Genomic DNA, 17,870 nt, shown 5'->3' on the forward strand with positions numbered 1-17,870 from the left:
TTATCATAATAATCGTTTGGAAATAACTTAACTTTGGATTACAAATGTAGCAATAATTATCTTCATCTTTCTTAAGAGCAAACAAATATGTTATGTACTTATAAACTGTATGTTTTGTTTTTAGTTTGGAACTAGCACAACATCTCTTCTCTCGAGTGTAAAGAGACCGCGTGACTCGAGGCATTTCAGAAATGGCAAATCTTAACTATTTACTGTATGAATATTCTTAACTTTGAAACATAATTCGAACAGCAATCTTAAAAGTAATAGTCCTGCATCCCTAGGGACGACTAAATACCACAACGCTGTTGCGTCGCTTAAGGTTCCTTATTATGCTCTCCTCTCCATTCTGCCGACTAGGGGCTACCTCTGCTACTACTGCTGCTGCTGCTGCTGATGGCGGCGGCTGCTGTCGAATTGCAGGATTAGCTCCTGTGAACGATGTAGACCAAATATAATTCGCTGGTCTGCTGCTGTGGCCTGGGGTTGAGCTTGGGGCGAGGGCTGCTGGTACGGCTGCTGCTATTGGTGTCGATTGATTAAAGCTTGGTTCATCCAAGAGCCTCGCCCTGATTAGCTCATCGGGACCCAGGGTCTGGCGTCGCCTGATGATCTTGGCTTTTTTTGCCACAGGCTCCATACCATTAGCAATGGTTGCCACATTTTTGAGACCTATATGAATCCGGGGAATGGGCGGACGCTCGGCCCGGGCCATCAGCTCTTCGTACAGCTGGCGAATCAGAGTATCCTTCTTGTGGCGTGTGTTGAGCAGACTGCTCTTGTTTATGATCAGGCCGTTCTGGAATTGGTAGGCCGTCTGCAGGAGGAAGCGCAATATCATTGGGTACGTGTACACTTGCCGAAAGCGACCAACCTCCTCGTGGTGGCTTGTGTAGCAGTGCTGGATGTACTGCTCGAAGCCACCTGGCTGGGGCATTGCGCAATAGTGGCACTTTTGGAAGCCCCCAAAGTGGGTGATCATGTGTCGCAGCGAGGCCATCTCCTCCAACGAGGTGAACACACAGTAGAAACAGTGATAGACCAGCGGGTGGACATTCGTGAAGCTGAAGCCCTGATCGGCGTGCTCCTGCTGTCCGTGATGGTACATCGCTATCTGATCGGGCAGCACCTTCTTGCAGAGGCTGCATATTTGATAGTACTCGGCACCGCTTTCGCTCCGGTTCAGCTTCAGCAGCACCTCGAGGCCCGATTCCGTCACGTTCTTGAGATCATTTATCTGATGGGCCGCCTGCTCCATGTGGCTGATGAGATCCGCCCAGCCCTGGTATTGGTAACAGCAGAAACCGCACTCCCTCGGCCGTCGCACATCACAGGCGACCGTCTTGATCTGGCGGCTGCGTCGGTGCGTTGTTATCAGATGTTCGCGCATCTCCTTGGCATTGCTCTTGAAGGACTTGCACAGGCAGCACAGCAATAATGGCTGCACTCGGAATATGAAAGCTCGATTCGGATGCGTCTGGGCACAGTGTTGGGATTTGAGTTGTGCCAGATTCGCTGCAATGAACCCACAATGGCCGCAACTGAAAACATAGAAATTATTATCCGAACGGGATTCGATCGGGATCCTATTCCGCTCTGAAATGGTTGCATGTAAGCCCTCGCTGAACGGTTCTCGATTCGCTATTGCCGTCTCTGTCTGCGCTTCATCATCCGAGTCGAGGAGGTCGATCACCTCAGTAATTTTTGGATTGGCAGCGGGTGGAAGCTGCACTTCCTGAACTTCTGGTTCCTCTGATTCCTCGTTCTCGTCTTGGTGTGGCTCATCCTCCTGATCTTCGTCCATCTGTTGCTGCTGCTGCTGATGGCCCTGCTGTTGATGCTGTGACTCCTCAATAGGATGGGCCTCGGCCCAGGCCATATAATCGGGCAGATCGGCCAACACGCGCTCAAACTGGCACTCGGCCAGCCCCTTGAGGCCCGGATGGTTTTCCATCATGTGCACGATAACGCCGCGCTCCTGCTGGCAATTGAAGTCACAATGCGCACACTTGTACTGGCAGAGGCACTCATGGCTCTCCTTTAGATGGGACACGGTCCGTTGGAAGCTGGGAAAGGCCAGCCGACACTTACAGCAGTAGAAGCCCATCGTTTGCCTTGTCCGCGCCAATGTGTGTTGATAGATAAGCGCCGGCTGCACCTGCACACCCGGATGTTCATCCAGCATGTGCTGAATGGCAAGTATGGGATCCTTTGACCCAAAACTACACTGCGGCACAGAGCAAATGCACGGATTCTTAATGCCATGCACAGCCTCCGCATGTGCGGCTATCTTCTCCATTGAGTTGTCCAAGTGTTGGCACAGGTTGCAGAGGTATTGATTGTGATTGGGGTTCCTGGATAGCTTGGCTGTAAAGGAAATCATCTGATTAGATTCGATTCGAGGCATTCAATCAGTGGGGGTGGGGAGGTGCTCGGTACTCACGCAACTTGATCCAACGTGCCGTCGTCTGTAGCCGTGCAATCTGCCTGTGTATCACCACATCCACATTGAGATTCAGGTGACGGTCAATGATGTGCCGCTCAATGAAGTGGCGCTCGGAATTGGCGCGTCCGCAGTCTCCGCACTGGTACATGTAACGCTTGTGGGTTGATAGATGCCTCAAGTACTTCGCGATGGACATCTTGTTGGGCTGCGGCTGCATCAGACGAGTGCGACAGAAGCTGCACCACAGCACATCCGTGTACATGTGCTCCTTCGTCATGTGCTTACAGAGGGCCTCTAGCGATGGCAGGTGTCTGCTGCAGCCCAATGCACCGCACACAAAGCGACTCTGTGAGGGTACGTACAGCACATACGGATTGACCACCTTATGGAGCCCCCCCTTAGCGGCGGCAGTGGCAGTGGCAATGGCTGTGTCTGTGGTAGTGGTAGTCGTAGTGTTTGTGGTTGTGGCTGCAGCGGCCACATCTCTTATCACCGGAGCTGGTTGGGTAGTCTCGGAGGTTGGCTGCTTCTCGGCAGAGCTAGGCTGTGCCTCCAGAAGGCGTTGTGATTCTGTAAACGCATTGATCGTCTGCAGTTTGTGCATGGCCAGGTGTCGCTGCATGTCCACGACCTCCTTGCTGACAAACAGACACTCGGCGCAATGCAGCGCTACAGTCAGCACAGTGTCGCAGCTGGGCAGCAGCTTCGCCTCCGACGAGCGAAACACATTCTTTGTGCGAGCCTCTCGCAGCTTCAGCTCGCGAATGACTCTGTGCTTAACGGTCTGCAACTGTGCGTGCTCGAAGGGCATCAGCAGCCCTAGCACATGACAGACCGTGGGTCTGTGGCCGGCCCTCTTGCCGTTGCCCTCTTGCAGGAAGACTTGAATCGTCTTGAAAGAGTGATTGGGTTGGCCAAGCACCTGCGGATGGACCTGTTTCACATGGAACATTAACATTTCCATGCTGGCGGCCGTCTCCAGGCATTGGCTGCAAATGTACCTGTGCCGGGCGTGCTGCGTCAGCAAGTGCTGCCTCAGCATTGGCGGCATTTCTAACGCGCGACAAAACCGACACTTGACCAGCTCCGTTTCCCTGCGGGAGCTGGAGCTACGTATGTGGTAGAGGATGTGTTTGACAAACGATTCGCTTGTCAGTCGGGCCCCACAGGTTTTCTCCGGACATTCGAACAGATTGTCGTCTGTGGATATTAATGGAGAAGATTCAAGATTAAAAATTAAAGGATGTGGGATCCACAGTACTCACCCGTGTATCCTGTGGGCTGTAGATAATCGTACAGTACTTTGGAAATGGTTACTCCACCCCTTGGAGTCGTTTCATTTCCCTGCGCCTGTCCCGAACTGCTTGACGGTTCCACTGGCGCTGTCCCTACCGTCGGTACCGTCGTCGGCAATGCATTCCTTCTCTGACTGAGCGCCTCGCGTATCTGCTGGCTAACAGACATCTCGCCGGCCGGCCTTGTGCTATCTGCATGCAGCTCATGGCGCGGCGCCAGGCCATGCACATAGACGCCATGTCGCACATAGTCATCCACATCGCTGGCCACATGGGTGCAGTAGCCGCACTTTAGATAGTCGGTGCTCCCAAAGCTAAAACGATGGAAATTCATGTGCTCTCTTATGCACAACACTGTGTGGGCACAATAACCACATGAAACGGCCATACAACGGAAACGATCCTGCGCTAAATGAATACAATTGCGGCCACTGTCACTATCAATCGGTTGGATGATGCTGCGGGTTGTTGATCCTGTTGCCTCTGTTGCTACCATTTCCGCTGCTGATGGCTCCAGGCAAATGTTAATGTGATTCTCAGAGATGCTTTGGGTGAACACAAAATCCCCATTGCTGACAGTTGCCAGCGCGGGCTCTGCTGATTCATTCAGTGGCTGCAAACTGGGCAACGCATCCAAATGGCACACAGTCACGATTTGTAAGCCCGTATTTTCCTTATTATTATACAGAGCTGCACCATTTTCATTTGCATTCCCATTTCCACTTGTAGCAGTTGGAGCTTGAGTTTCCGTTTCCCCGCCAGATGATGGAGTGACAGACTTGGCGCACAGAAACTCCCCCAGTCCGGAGGCATTTAAGTCCGCCTGCTGGTTGATTGGTCGTGGCGTGGCTTTCAGCAGATCCCTGAGCATCACATTGGTTGATGTATCCCCATCCATATCCGCAGGGATGATGGAGACATTTGTCTGTTGACGTTGCTGTTGCCTTGCATCATTCGTGAGTAGATCGCCACTGAAGCGACGCACTCGAAGCTTTGGAGGCTTCTCGGGTGGATTCGCTGCATCTGTCGGCATATGCTCCTCAGCCAGGTGACGCAGCTCATCTCCAATGCAGCTCGGTGGCATCAGTAGCGCCTTTGTCGGGTCCTGCGTGATGCAGGCGAAACAGCTGCCGCTCCAGGACACCTGCGGATGCTCGACGGCAAAGTGTCGCTCTAGGCCCTCGCGTTCATTCGAGAAGAGGAACGAGCAGCCAGGATACTGGCAGCAGTAAACGGCACTCTGCGGCACCTTGACGTTCCTCATGCGATAGGCCACGTTCTCCACGCGCGTGGGCGCCGACATTGCTGTGGTTTCTGCTGGGGTTGGTACTGTTGCATCTGCTATCTTCGCTGGTACTGCTTTTACTACGGGACCAGTTGGCGCCGCTTTTAAAGCTGCATTTGGGTAGGAAATTGGAACCAAAGGCGGTAACGCCATTATCGGTGTCTTTCGTGCTGCTTTTGCTGTTGGTACTGGTTCCAGGGCTCGCATTTCAGGCATCAATTCACTTGGATCGCATTCGCTGCTGTTGCTTGCAGTCGATTGTGTCGAATGGGATAATGAGCGACGTGGTGAGCCTCCTACTCCTCCTGATCCTGTTCCTCCTCCGACGCCAACAGCCGTTCCGTTGGTGAGGCGAGAATAGAAACGGTTGAACTTCCGGAATATCGACTTGGAGCGAGACTCATCCTGAGAGCCAGTTTCCACGAGATCTTCCCAGTCCCCGGGGACCCTCTTGTTTCTATCATCATCGACATCCTTAAGGCCAGGGCCTGTGACTGTTTGGGATGTGGATGCAGATGCGGTTTTCAAACCATTCCCATCCACATCGACATCCATGCCGCTGTCGGAATCATCGCTGCCAATGCCCATGAGGGGATCCACGGACAGGCCGCGAATCTCCACCTCCACAGGGACTGCGGGCACAACTGTCTCTCGGATTTCATTTGAGCAGCAGGCCCCCTCCTCCTCTGACGGTTTGGCTGGCGATTTCTGCGTGGCGGTGTCTTCTTCCGTTTCCATTGGAATTATCTCCGTCAAAACTGGCTTTTCCTCCATCAGCTTCTCATGTAGCCGGGACTCCGCCTGCTCAATATCCTCCTCCATCTGGGAACCCAGAAGCTTTATGTCCAATTCCAAATCGGCATCAATGTCCATAAGGCACTCGTTGACGACCAATATGGACTCGGCGGCCACATCCTCCTGGCCTCCAGGTGGAGGCACCTTGATCTCCTCCATCTCCTGTGACGCTGGCATGCCATCCTGCCCCTCCTCCTCTTGGGACTCCTGCTCCCGTTTGGGCGATTTTTCGGGCTTTCGTAGTTGTTTCTTGAAACGAATCTTTTTCTTGTGGGTCTTCGGACACATCACCGAGCTGCGTCGCGATATCATCTTAGGAACGGAGATGTTCGGGGCCGCTTCAGATTCGGTTTCGTTTGCAGGAGGCTTTTTATCGGTGGAACGCCAGCAGAGGGTGACCCTCTCAAGTTCCATGGCTGCGATCAGTTCATCGCTCAGCCGATGTTGCTTCACCAGATGGGCGTCTCGTCTCTCCTGCCCCGTCTGCACGTAATCGCACAAAGGACACACATGCAGAGTGAGGGGCAGCTGGCAGGTTCTCTTGTCGGTAACTATTTGGGCGTCGGGGGTACAGTACCTGCGATGCCGATTTATGAGACACTTTCGCCGTATCGGTTGCCGGCACGACGAGCACTGAGCCTTGCTCTCGCCCGTATGCTCAATCAGATGCGACGCAATGTTGTTAAAGGTGAAGTTATGCAGCTCCTTTAAGCAGAAGGGGCACCTGTAATCGTACTTTTTCTTGGTAGGGTCACCCGCCGCTGGCCGCAACTGATTGCACCGCTCAGCGCGAAGTTCGTCGAGCATTCCGGGTGCCAGCCGGGAGATGTAGTTCTCCTTGTGGCACTGCAGATAGTGGCCAGAGGGATTCTTACCGATATTCTTGTGGCAAACAACACAATCGACGGCCCCAATGGAGTTGGCATGCCATTCGGGATTTACATTTGGCTCTGATCTTTGGGTTCGCTTCCTCTGCTGCTCCTTTCGCTGCGGCGTTGGCTGTTTCGGGACATTCGGGGCATTTTTCTGTGGCATTGGGAAACGCCGCAGACGCACACAACACTTCCTCACTCGCATTTGATTTCTTCGCAAGACTGTTGATGCTCGATTAATGCCGCCGCTGTCCATGGAAGATGTTCCATAGGATCGACCGCGACGTGCCATATTTCGAATCTCCCTCGGGATGGGCCTACGAATACGGGAAGGAGATCTCGATGACGATGGCGATGTGGTTGTCGTCTCTACGCATTCTGCTGGCGTCACTGAACGCCGTTGCGCCTGTGGCACCGTGCATGCTCTTCTGCCACTGGCCCGTGTCACATCCTCACCGTTGTACATCGATGAAATGTATTCGGTGAGCTTCTCCAGCTCGTTCCTCTTGCGTGCCCGAGTCTTGATCGATGGCGCAGGCGCAGTCGGAGGAGGTGAGGGCGGGGGTATTGTTGGGGCAACAGACTGCTCTTCGGAGTCCTTCGCCTTAACCGGAGTACTGACCTCTTCGATTTCCAGACGTGGCCTCTTTGCGTCTTGCACAATATCTTTCTTGACAGAGGCGGGAGGTCTACCTCGTTTGCGTTTCACTGGCGGAGGCACTGGCGTGGTTCGACGCTTCTTTTCTTCGGGTGTGGCCTTCGCCGTTCTGACTATCTGACCCAAGCCGAAGCGATTCCGACTTAACATCGTTTCGTTGAAGGAGCAGTCGGGTATGCAACGTGTTCGACGCTTTCCACTGATAATATTCTGAGTGGAGACGCGGCAGTTATCGCTGGTCTTTTCGAATATATTCGCCAGATGGCGTGCCCTCAGCGACTGCTTCTCCTCCTTGCGCTTCTGTTCGGTGAGGTCCTCGTACATGAGGCTGCTGCCATTAAAGATCGAGGCCTTATCCACCAGCGGACGGCTGGCCGTTGGTGCCATTGAACAGCGGCGTCGCATAATCTTATGGATTTGTGAATTAACTGGGGGCCCCTCCTTCTTCCCACTACCGTTTTCATTTTCATCTCCATTTTTTTTTACTTTAAACTTCTGGCCAAAGTTGTCGAGCAGCATGGAGTCGTCGTCGTTCACCAGGAATGTACTGTGGCCATTCGGACCCAGGACAATCTTCATTTTGGAAAGTTTTCGTACCTTTTCATCCGACTCAGAGTCGTTGGCAGTCGAAGTTGCAGCCGCAGGCGCATCATCCGGCTTTGCTTCCGATCCCACCTCTGTTTTTGTTTCCTTTAAGTCAGACTCCGCTGCTGCGTCCTCCGACTGTACCTCTGGCGTTTTTGGCTTGCCCTCGGGTGCTTTGCCCAGGGAAGTGCACACCATCGGTGGCTCGTTCTCCACATTATCCGAGAAGGTATGAGAGGAAACATCATCGACATTGGGCTCATTAATTGAGATTTTCTGTTGCTCGATAATCTCCGCAGTAGAGGCAGATGAAGCGGTGGACGTGGAAGCGGGAGTGGACGATGAGGTCGCTTTCTTGTCGCTTTCTTTTTTTTGTTCATTCTTTTCCGTTCGATTGTTGTCATTTTCCTTCTGCAATTTCTGGAACTTTTTTTTCTTTTTCTTGTTTGCCTTCTTTTCGGCTCGAGCCACTTCCTTTTTTGATTTATCCTCATCCTTGGATATATTTTTGTTCCTCTCCGCATCTTTGGATTTGCTCTTTTTCTCCGCTCTTTCAGGTTTCTCTAGATCTTTTGGACTATTCCGTTGCTTTTCATTCTCCTTCTCCATATTGTGTGAATTGTTATCTGTGGCAGGAGCATCTTTGTCATTATCAGTACTCTTATCTTTGTCGTTATCATTAGAGGATTTGCTTGCTGGTGGACTCGTAGTTGAGCTGGCGATCTCCCCTCCTGTACCAATGGCCATTGATTGGACTGTGGTCGAGGCTGTAGCGGCCGCTGTCGTCGTCTTCTTGGGTATTCGAAAGTCGATCTTCTTGGCCGGATTATTCACGATGACGTTGCGATAGGAGGTGTCCAGCTGGAGGTCTGGCAATGACGTAACCGGCACCGTTATGGCCGCAGAATCTCTCTCCTCCTGCTGTCGCTGCTTCTCGGTCGCCTCCAGCAGGCGTTTCTTCTCGATATCCGCCAGACGCTGCATTTCGGCCACCTTGGCAGCGGCTGCTGCCTTTTCTCTGGCCTTCGCCTCACGGTGCTCTCGATATGTACGCGGTGCATCATATTGACTTCCGCCTCGTCCTCTGGCTGGTGGAATGTATCGATGGCTAATGCCGCCGACGCCGACGCCACCACCACGACCACGGCTCTCATGTCCGCCCCGAAAGCTGCCTCCCACTAAATGGGGTCTAGGTCCAGGTACAGATCCAGGACCTAGACCACATCCAGGTAAACCATTAAAGACAATTTGTTCATTGTTATTCCAGGAGGATGATTGCCAGTTCGTAGGGTTACCCAGAGTATAGCCCTGCTGTTGCTGATGATGCTGCTGTTGTTGCTGATTTTGATGCTGCTGCTGATGGTTAGGGCGTGGCATATTCTGAAAGCGTGGACCCCGAGGATCCCTTGATTCACGTGGATCCCGGGTGGTTTCATGTGGATTCAATCTTGGATCGACAGCATGAAAGCCATTGGGAACATGGGGAGCAGGGCCAGAGGACTGTGTCTCGCCGCCAGAGAATACTGGCCGCTGGTTCTCATGATGAATGTGAGGAGGCCGTGCATGCGCTCCACGTGATCCTCGGCTTGCAAAGCCCATGCTTCCTCTTCCTGGTCCTGCTCCTGGCACTGGAATGGGTGTCCATACGGAGCCCGCCTTCATTGGCGGCGCTGGCGGCACTGGCGATGTATCGCGTGTGACACTGGGGGGAGGAGGTGGCGGGGAGCCAAGAACATTCGAACCGGCTGTGCACAAGGTATTACTGTTGTAATTGAGATTCCTTCCACGCGGATCCATGCTGTTCGATGCTAGCGGCAATGTGCACGGTACGCCTAGACCCGCTCCCACACCCGCGGGGGGATCCAGCTTATCCAGCAGCATGGCTGCCAGCTTCTTGCGTGCCTCCGAGAGCGGACTGGCTGGAGTATCACTTCTGTTAGCATCTTTATCACATAGTGAAAGACTACCATTTGATGGCTCTGTGGACGGCTGCTGCTGTTGAAGCCGCTGGTTTGGTGTTGACTGACACATTGCCACCACTGAGGTGGAATCCTGATCACATGGAACAGATGAGCCACGTGTAAACAGAGGCGCTGATTTCTGGGTAATTGCCGCCTTTGCTGTTGCTGGACCAGTATTCGATCTGCGCGAGAATCCCAAATTTTCGCCGGCATTGAGTTGTAAACTCCTAGTTTTGGCCCTCTCTTTATTGGCCAACTCTCGGGCCTGCTTCTGTTCTCTGTCCAGTTCTCTAGCTGCTCTTATGGCAGCCAGTACACCTTCTCCTTGTAGGGGAGGTCTATCGTCCTCTTTGGTCTTTTGACTGGTATTCGACTTGCAAGAATCTGGTCTCTTGTGATCTGAAGTTGTGCCTTGAGTCTTTTCTTCATTTGCTATGTTCTTATGGCTTGGCTTGTTCGAGGACAAGCTGGGGGAACTACTGGCGAAAGACCTGCGCGCTGCCTCTTCTGCGACATTACTCGATGGCGATGAGTGGACAAGTGGGACAGATTTACGTCCTGCAGTCGAAGGCCCGGTCGATGTTGCAGGCCTGCTCTGAGGATCACTTTTTCGGTTTGTCGATTCCTTGGGATCCTCACTCTCACTGCCGGTCGAGCTTATCGATATTGTATCACCACGGGCAGCCCTGCTGGGCTTCTGTTTGCGCTTTGTCGGTCCTTTATTTGTGTTTTGTCTAGAATCCTTTTTTTTGTGGTTGTTGATCGGATTCGTGGCTGCGGCAGTGCTTTCTCTGTCTGAGGCCTGTTTCCGATCCGTCACTTCACTCTTCTGGTTTAAGCGTCTTTGGGCGAGGGATGTTTGAAGGTTGCCTGATGCGGAACCACTGGCCTGTTTACTCCGGACCACCTGCAATCCATTTTTTAGTTTTTAGTTATTTAGTTGGAAAAAACTGGAAAAACTGCGGGCATCCACTTACTTCACCGAATTTCGTTTCAAGCTTCATTATAATAGACTCGATTTTCTGCAGGGTCGACATGGTCACATTGCTTTACGTAAAGAAAAAAAAGTTTAGAAATTTGAATTGTAAAACCTCCGATTTAAGGCACTTACTCTCGCTGCACAAGGCGGACGAGGGCGTCTAGGCGTGAGGCTTGTCCCGTGGATAGGCTGGACGCAAACGCTTTCTTCACTTCTTCGATGAACGGCAGCAGGCGAAGAATTTCCTTTTGCTTTGCGACTATCGCTTGGTCCAAGGGCACTGCAACCACATCGTCGTCAGAAATTTCTTTGGGGGAGACACTTTCTTTTCGGGTAGCATCGCCGGCTTTGTTGGAAGATTTAGTCACTTTCTCCACCGCATCCTCATCCTCAGACTCACTGATGACCGCCACATCGATGACGGTTGCATGCTCCATGTTCCAGTTTGAGTATTTTTCTCCTGTGGTAATAACACAATTATACCGCTACATAACAGCCACAAAACAGCTAAGAATTAGCGAAATTGGCTGGTCGCAGAGATGAGTCCGCATTGACCAGGTACTTCAGTTTTGTGTTAAATATTATAAAAAGTTACTGAAAATTTTGAACTCAAAAAAGAGTTGTTTGCCGAACGAACACTAGAATTAGAATGTGTTGTTTTGTTGAATGCGGACAAAGAACGAATGGCACCGCACCACCTATCGGCATGTCATACGATGTTTGTCTCCCATCACCATTTATCGGAACGGGATTTTCATTTCATATTGTGGTATCCATATAATCGGTACTCATGGGACCGTCTTAATTAGATTACACTTTTCTTTATTTTTGCACTTTCCTAGACGTCTTGCGCTTGTTTCCCTCAATTTTTGAATATTTTTGTGTGAGTGGGTGTATGTGTTCTTTCCGACAAAATATTGAATACAAAGTACAGTTTTTCGCTGGAGATGGTTTCATACCATCGGTGGCTTTTCAGTATATACATACATACATATGTATGTATGTGAATATTTCTTTTCAGATCTGAGTACTCTTTTGCTAAAATCTGGCTGCTAACTTTTTGTCGAAAAAAAAACCGAATATTCGTTCGTCAACAAATTTAGCTGTTCTGAGTACTGTACTTGTACATACATACATATGTACATACGTATATACATACTGTACCAGTAGTCAGATCCGAAAACACGTTTGCAAGCGAACAGTGCAATATATTTAAATGACTCAACTAAGTAATCTGCAGCGTTCTTGGATTAGTGAAGTAGCAAGGCTGTGCCAAGGAATATTTGCGACCGTGGCGAAGATTTAAAACGGCGCCCCCAAGCACCCTTCATAATAAAAATTGGATAGTTTCGAGTCCAAATCGTCGCCTTGTCTTTGATCCCAAAAGGAAAACACCTTAAAACACTTGGTTAACAGCTCTTTCGGATCTGTGTCGTGGCCACATGAAGCTACTGGTTCTCAAATAAGTTAAACAAATTAAAAATGCAAATAAATTCAATACAATCTCATTGATCTATAACAATTGTTTCCTTTTCTTTTTGCCGTTTGATGGCACGGAGTTCCTTTATCTTTCCACTTCAGCGGCATTTTTGGCTTTACTCTCTGTTTGCTAGGTAGAACATAAAACAAATGTATCTTTTTCGTGCTACTAGAAAAATACCATAGAATCCCACAAAATACCATCGGCTAATTTTCTAGATTTAATCGGCCAGTTTTTTTTTCGATATGAGTACTGCCCGGCGTACAGCCACTAGAAAGTAGTTTATGCGCGAAAACATTTCTTATCGGTTCCATACTAGCGGCCCTTTATCTCGATCTGAGCACTAGGCTTTATATTAAACAATTCCAACTCCTGGGTGGGTTACACAAATATCGATTCGTTTCAGTACAACTGAATTCGCCGCAAACCTCTGGCGACATTATGCCTGCTTGGTGGTATGTGTGTACTCAACCGCACTTCTCTTTCCATGTGTGCGTTGGGTACGTAGACAGGGTAGAAGTATGAACGATCCCCCAGGTCGAGTGTGTATACGATGAAAGAAAAAAAACCAACAACATCTTCGCCCATTTCTTCGAACCTTATGCGAAAATGTTACCTGAATAGAATACTATTCAACCCAGGTGGTGGGCTATATAATCGAAATAGCGATAGGACAGTTACACAAAATGCATACATAAATACCTACATATGTACATCTGCATGTGTGTATTCATGCGCATACATACATATGTACATATTTATGTATTCATATTCAAAGCTGCCGCTTTTATACATGTGTACGTACATACAATGTACATATGTATACATTTTTGAAACTGATGACACCACAAAGAGGAAACGAAAAATTGCTGATCCAGCTCTGAGAGTTGACTCCAATGGTAAGCAATAAAAGCGACAAATTTTAAACACAATTATGAAAAAGAAGATAACACAGAGATGCAACAGCTTAAAAAATCTGTACATACTGTAGTACAAGTAAATGTGTAGATGTACGTATATACATAAATACATATAGGTAAATACGTATGTATGTATATTTCATTATAAATAATCAAAACTGTCAGTAAATATGTAGCAGCTTTTATACATATGTACACAAAAGGAGACTTCTGCTGTATCGTTTAGGGATTAGCAAAGGAGAACAAACTTATCTGCGACCTCTTGATCTTCTATAACCTTTACGATCATTTCACTAATTTGAATTAAATTGTCTCAAGATAAGAGTTCCTATGATACTTACATACATGTATGTACACATAGCCGGATGTTTCTCTCTCAGAAGAGCGGTGTTCGCTGTTCTCTATAATGACCGCAGTAGACACAGTGCAGCATGGGGATAAATGAATAACTCCCAAACCGAAGAAAATTTGTTGATTTACTATTTTGGTATTAGTTTATATTAGTGAGAGAAAGGTATTAAAAAACGAGAAGGGACGTGTGAGACGCATCTTACGCGTCACATCTTTTATACCCGGTACTACTCAGTCAGTGTACCTGTACCATATGGTTTTTTTTCGAATTTTACATTGACATTTTACATTTTTTCTACACCTGTCATATACATCTACAACACTTCTAACGCCAACACGCTCTTTTAGCTCGCCCCCCTCCCCTATAGGCACTGCAGAGGCAGAGGCCGCACACTGCAGAAGCAGAGTGTGGATGAGAGAATGTGAAAAAAAAAACAACAGAAACTGCTGGACAGGGTGAGCTTAGACACTGAAAATTAACTTCTTCATTGTGACTATAAGAATGCTCCAATCGGATCCCAATTTTGTGATCTGATAGATATGGTCATTCCCTACGGAATGGCTTAAAATTGACTTGGCATTGCAAATATTTTCCATTAGTGTATTCAGCGTACACTGTGTGAATAAACATAGTTATAAGACATGGCAGCTGTGCCGGAAAAGAATTTATTTGTTTTTTCTTTTCAAGTCGGTTTCGTAGTCTCGTGTGTGTCTCTCTTTGTTTATTCACGCAGTGTCCGCTAAATACTCTAATGGAAAATATTTGCGACGCCAAGTCAAACGTCAAACTCTCTCAGCCGAAGGCATTGGCACCAAGATCCGAAAGCACTGGGAGCCAATCCCCTATACTCTTTATGCAGCCAGTTTTAAGTCAGTTTGACGCCTCTATGTGTTGTTTGCTTAGTGGTATAATACTTCACTTTAAAGAGCTGTTTTTATAACTTTTTTTTCAAATCTTTGTACCTGAAACATTGTATTGTTTCACGTTGCCATCAGTACGATATTCGTTTTACGGTTCAGACTTGTTGAATTACAATAAGATTTTTCCAGGAATTCAGAATATTTGTTTTCGCGATTTGTTTTCCCAAAAATATGCAGCCAAAAACATTTGCTCGGTATCACAAATTTTCCACAGTCAAAGCTCAAATTGTAAAAGTCCTTTTCGTCAAAGTCACTTAAGGGTCTCATTTCATTCATAAATACGACGAAAGCTGGGATTCGGATTAGGTGGTTTGTTGGGTTCCTCCTGGGTGAGGTTGCTTTCTAAGTGTCACATCTGGCGGTTCTCTGCCATGCCTTCCAATCATTTTTTCGCAGGTAATTGAAGTTCAGAATACAATTTTTGTTTGCTGATAAGTTTTTCTTATCTGCATGGCTTTATTGTACTGATATTTATCTCTGTTGGATCATTTTTCAATCCTGTGTCAAGGAATTCAAAGGACAGTTAGTTATATGCCAACAGTTTCATTTGAAGTCTTTGGTGTCTTAATTCAAAAAATAGTGTTCATTTTCATTGGAATTTAAAATTGACTGAAGCTCGCATCCCGCGATTTGGATAATTTGACTTACACGGACTGCTGCTTCTTACCAAACTTTGAGTGGAACAATGTATCTTCAACTGTTCCTCCACATAAAGCGGTTCTTTCATTTCAGATATAGCAACATTTCTTGAGCCGAACAAACGCACACAAATTTTGTAGCAATTTCTTTTAGCTTGGAACTGATACACTTTTCTTTGCTGGTAAAAAGTGCTAAAGGAAGCCGATTGAGCACAGTCTGAAACCACATGAACTTCCTATAGTGTAGGTGTGATGACCTCGCTGTCCGAACCCATTTCCTATGCACGCACGGTGCATAGAACAAAAGTATACAATACCAAGTTATTGCATGAGGAGCAAATATTATTATAATTTTCGTTTGTTGCTTCTTGGTGCGGGCACGCGGGGATAGTAGCTCAATACTCTTTTAGGCTATCCTTCTTCTCTGAAATACTACTCCGCTTCGACAATACCTCGCCCAGCGCTTATGTCTTTGGCGCGGCACAGTGGGGATTCTGCCGAAAAGAAGTGGCAAAAGTCGAAAAGCTATAGGATATAATAATTCAACGCATATAAAAGAGCAATTTACAGAGCTTTAAAATATAGAATTTTCAAAATAATTTTAGTTTAAAGGCGGGAACCCAGCACCGCAAAAAAAATTCCTGCCAAACTTCATATAAAAAAAAATGAGCCAGAAACTTTTCGTTTGACTTTTCGTTTGTTGAGTATCCGGCAACGTTAACGAAATCCACAGATTCTTATCGTTATATCGATCCGAAGTGCGTGTTTGGACTGAGAGAACAGCTGGTAGGACAGGCCAGAACAATATAGTTTTCAATTATAAGGCCTTAGCACCGTGAAAAATTCTAGACAGGAATTTGCTATATAAGGGAAAGTGTGAGTGAAACGACATTGGAGTGTGATGATTAACCCATTGCAAGAAAAGGAGTTGAAGTTTTCTTTTATATTTTGAATTTTAATAATTTACTACATGAAAGTAGTCGTTAGTATTGTTTTTAAATATATAGACCTGTTTTCTTAGGCTCTTAATTCTAAAATAAATTGCAAATTTATTGCTGCAAAAAATAAAATATCATACTGTGCGTAGAAAAGGGTTAATATATGCGAAACAAAATTTGTCCGCGCCCAACCTTCCGCGTCGACAAGCAAACCAAGTACTGAACTCTATGGGGAAATGACACGACGAACGCAGCCGACGACGGGCCCTCCTTATATAATTTCTTCATGCCTTGGGCGAGACAAATGAGATCCATCTGTCGCTCTCACCAAAACGTCTCGTAGGTACCATAAAGAAACTATAAAAGGAGGTCTCGTCGGCAAAAATAAGCAGAACGTGCGAGTGAAAGGGCTCTCGCTGTAAGGGTGAGGGCAACGACAATGGAGTGTACTGATTAACCTTTTGAAGGCAATGTGAAAAAAAACATACTAAACATAATAATTGTTTCATAATTTATTTTTAATAGTTTGCTACATAATAGTAGTCTTTGTTTTGAAAAAAAAAAACATTTTGAAAAAATTTGAAAAACAATTTTGTCCGCAACCAACCTTCCGGGTCGACAAGCAAACGAGCACTGAAAATAGGCAGAACGTCCGCTCTCGTCGAAGTCGCAATCGCAACTAAAACGTGACGACTCGAGTGAATGCCGAACTCGGGAAAACCGAAGTGTTTGAATGGTATTAGACCTTTAATTTCCCATTCCAAAGTGAGACAAATATTATCAATCAATTCTTGATAAGGTTTAGTCAAACGAACAGAGTAGAGATACGCAACATGTATACATACATAAATATATCCTGGCTAGGATCTGAAGAATGAAAAGCAGATATTCTTTATTCACTCTCAATTTTGTATGATGAGGCAATTGAACAGAAAAAAATTTGCAACTTTTGGCCTTGAGCCACTGTGATCATTGTTCGTTTCATGCGCGGCACACAGAAACTGAACCAATGCTTGAAATTGTCTTGCCCAGAAGGAAGGTTCTATCGACACACGAGGGTGGTTCGGCAGAACGCGTACACATGAGAACAAAGTGGACAGAAAAAATAAAACTGCTTGATGGCGTACATAAAGTATGTGGCGCAATTTTAAGTACATTACCTAACCGTTCGCATTTAGTACGAGTTCAGTTAGTTTAGTAAAAAAGACTTACCAGACTTTTCCGCGTTATTTGGGCGTTCCTGGGTATTTTATTCTAACAAATTAAAACAAAACGCGCTGATGCTCACACTGCAAAAGTACGCGTTCAAATGGACTAGACTGCGAAAATAAATTCGTCGCCGTTCAACCGGTTGTTACCATCCAACATACATTTGCACATAGACACATATGTGAGCCGTGTGATATTCACACAAACACTGTACGGCGAAGTGAATTCGCCGCAAATATCGGCAAAGTAGCCGATACTTTTACTAATGCTGAGAAGCAATCCCCCTTCATGACCTCCGGCTGCAATGCAGAGTGACACGTGATAATTTTTGTTGCTTTGTATTCTCATTTATATGTTAGTCATCAAGAAAAAAGCATTTTGATCTTTGTGCAAACTGGCCACACTCTCACGCCACCGAGAGACTGTAAGTATATGTCTGTGTGCATGCACATACCCATGGGTGCAAATACGTGTATATAGCCGCAACGGTGAAAATAACAGAACAACTCTCAGACCGCGTTGAGGCCGAGAAGGAGA

The 17,870-nt window shown here is 47.3% G+C and overlaps 1 protein-coding gene across 1 annotated transcript; it reads right to left on the bottom strand.

The window, feature by feature from the left end:
• Positions 1 to 141: 141 nt before the first annotated feature.
• On the bottom strand, positions 142 to 17,485 carry LOC117902543. Its single transcript, XM_034813981.1, has 6 exons — positions 17,337 to 17,485; positions 11,009 to 11,336; positions 10,875 to 10,944; positions 3,712 to 10,804; positions 2,444 to 3,646; positions 142 to 2,367 (listed from the first exon to the last, which is right to left on the bottom strand). The coding sequence occupies exons 2-6, from the start codon at positions 11,311 to 11,313 to the stop codon at positions 281 to 283; spliced, it is 10,758 nt and encodes a 3,585-aa protein (XP_034669872.1). The 5' UTR covers positions 11,314 to 11,336; positions 17,337 to 17,485; the 3' UTR covers positions 142 to 280.
• Between the last annotated feature and the right edge of the window lie 385 nt (positions 17,486 to 17,870).

The sequence above is a fragment of the Drosophila subobscura genome, chromosome A (assembly GCF_008121235.1).
Source record: "Drosophila subobscura isolate 14011-0131.10 chromosome A, UCBerk_Dsub_1.0, whole genome shotgun sequence".
NCBI lineage: Eukaryota > Metazoa > Arthropoda > Insecta > Diptera > Drosophilidae > Drosophila > Drosophila subobscura.

Coding starts and splice junctions, on each gene's coding strand:
- LOC117902543 (XM_034813981.1), bottom strand. CDS start 11,313: ATGGAGCATGCAACCGTCATCGATGTGGCGGTCATCAGTGAGTCTGAG. Junction 10,945..11,008: donor GTCCGCCTTGTGCAGCGAGA/GTAAGTGCCTTA, acceptor CTTTACGTAAAG/CAATGTGACCATGTCGACCC. Junction 10,805..10,874: donor TTGAAACGAAATTCGGTGAA/GTAAGTGGATGC, acceptor AATGGATTGCAG/GTGGTCCGGAGTAAACAGGC.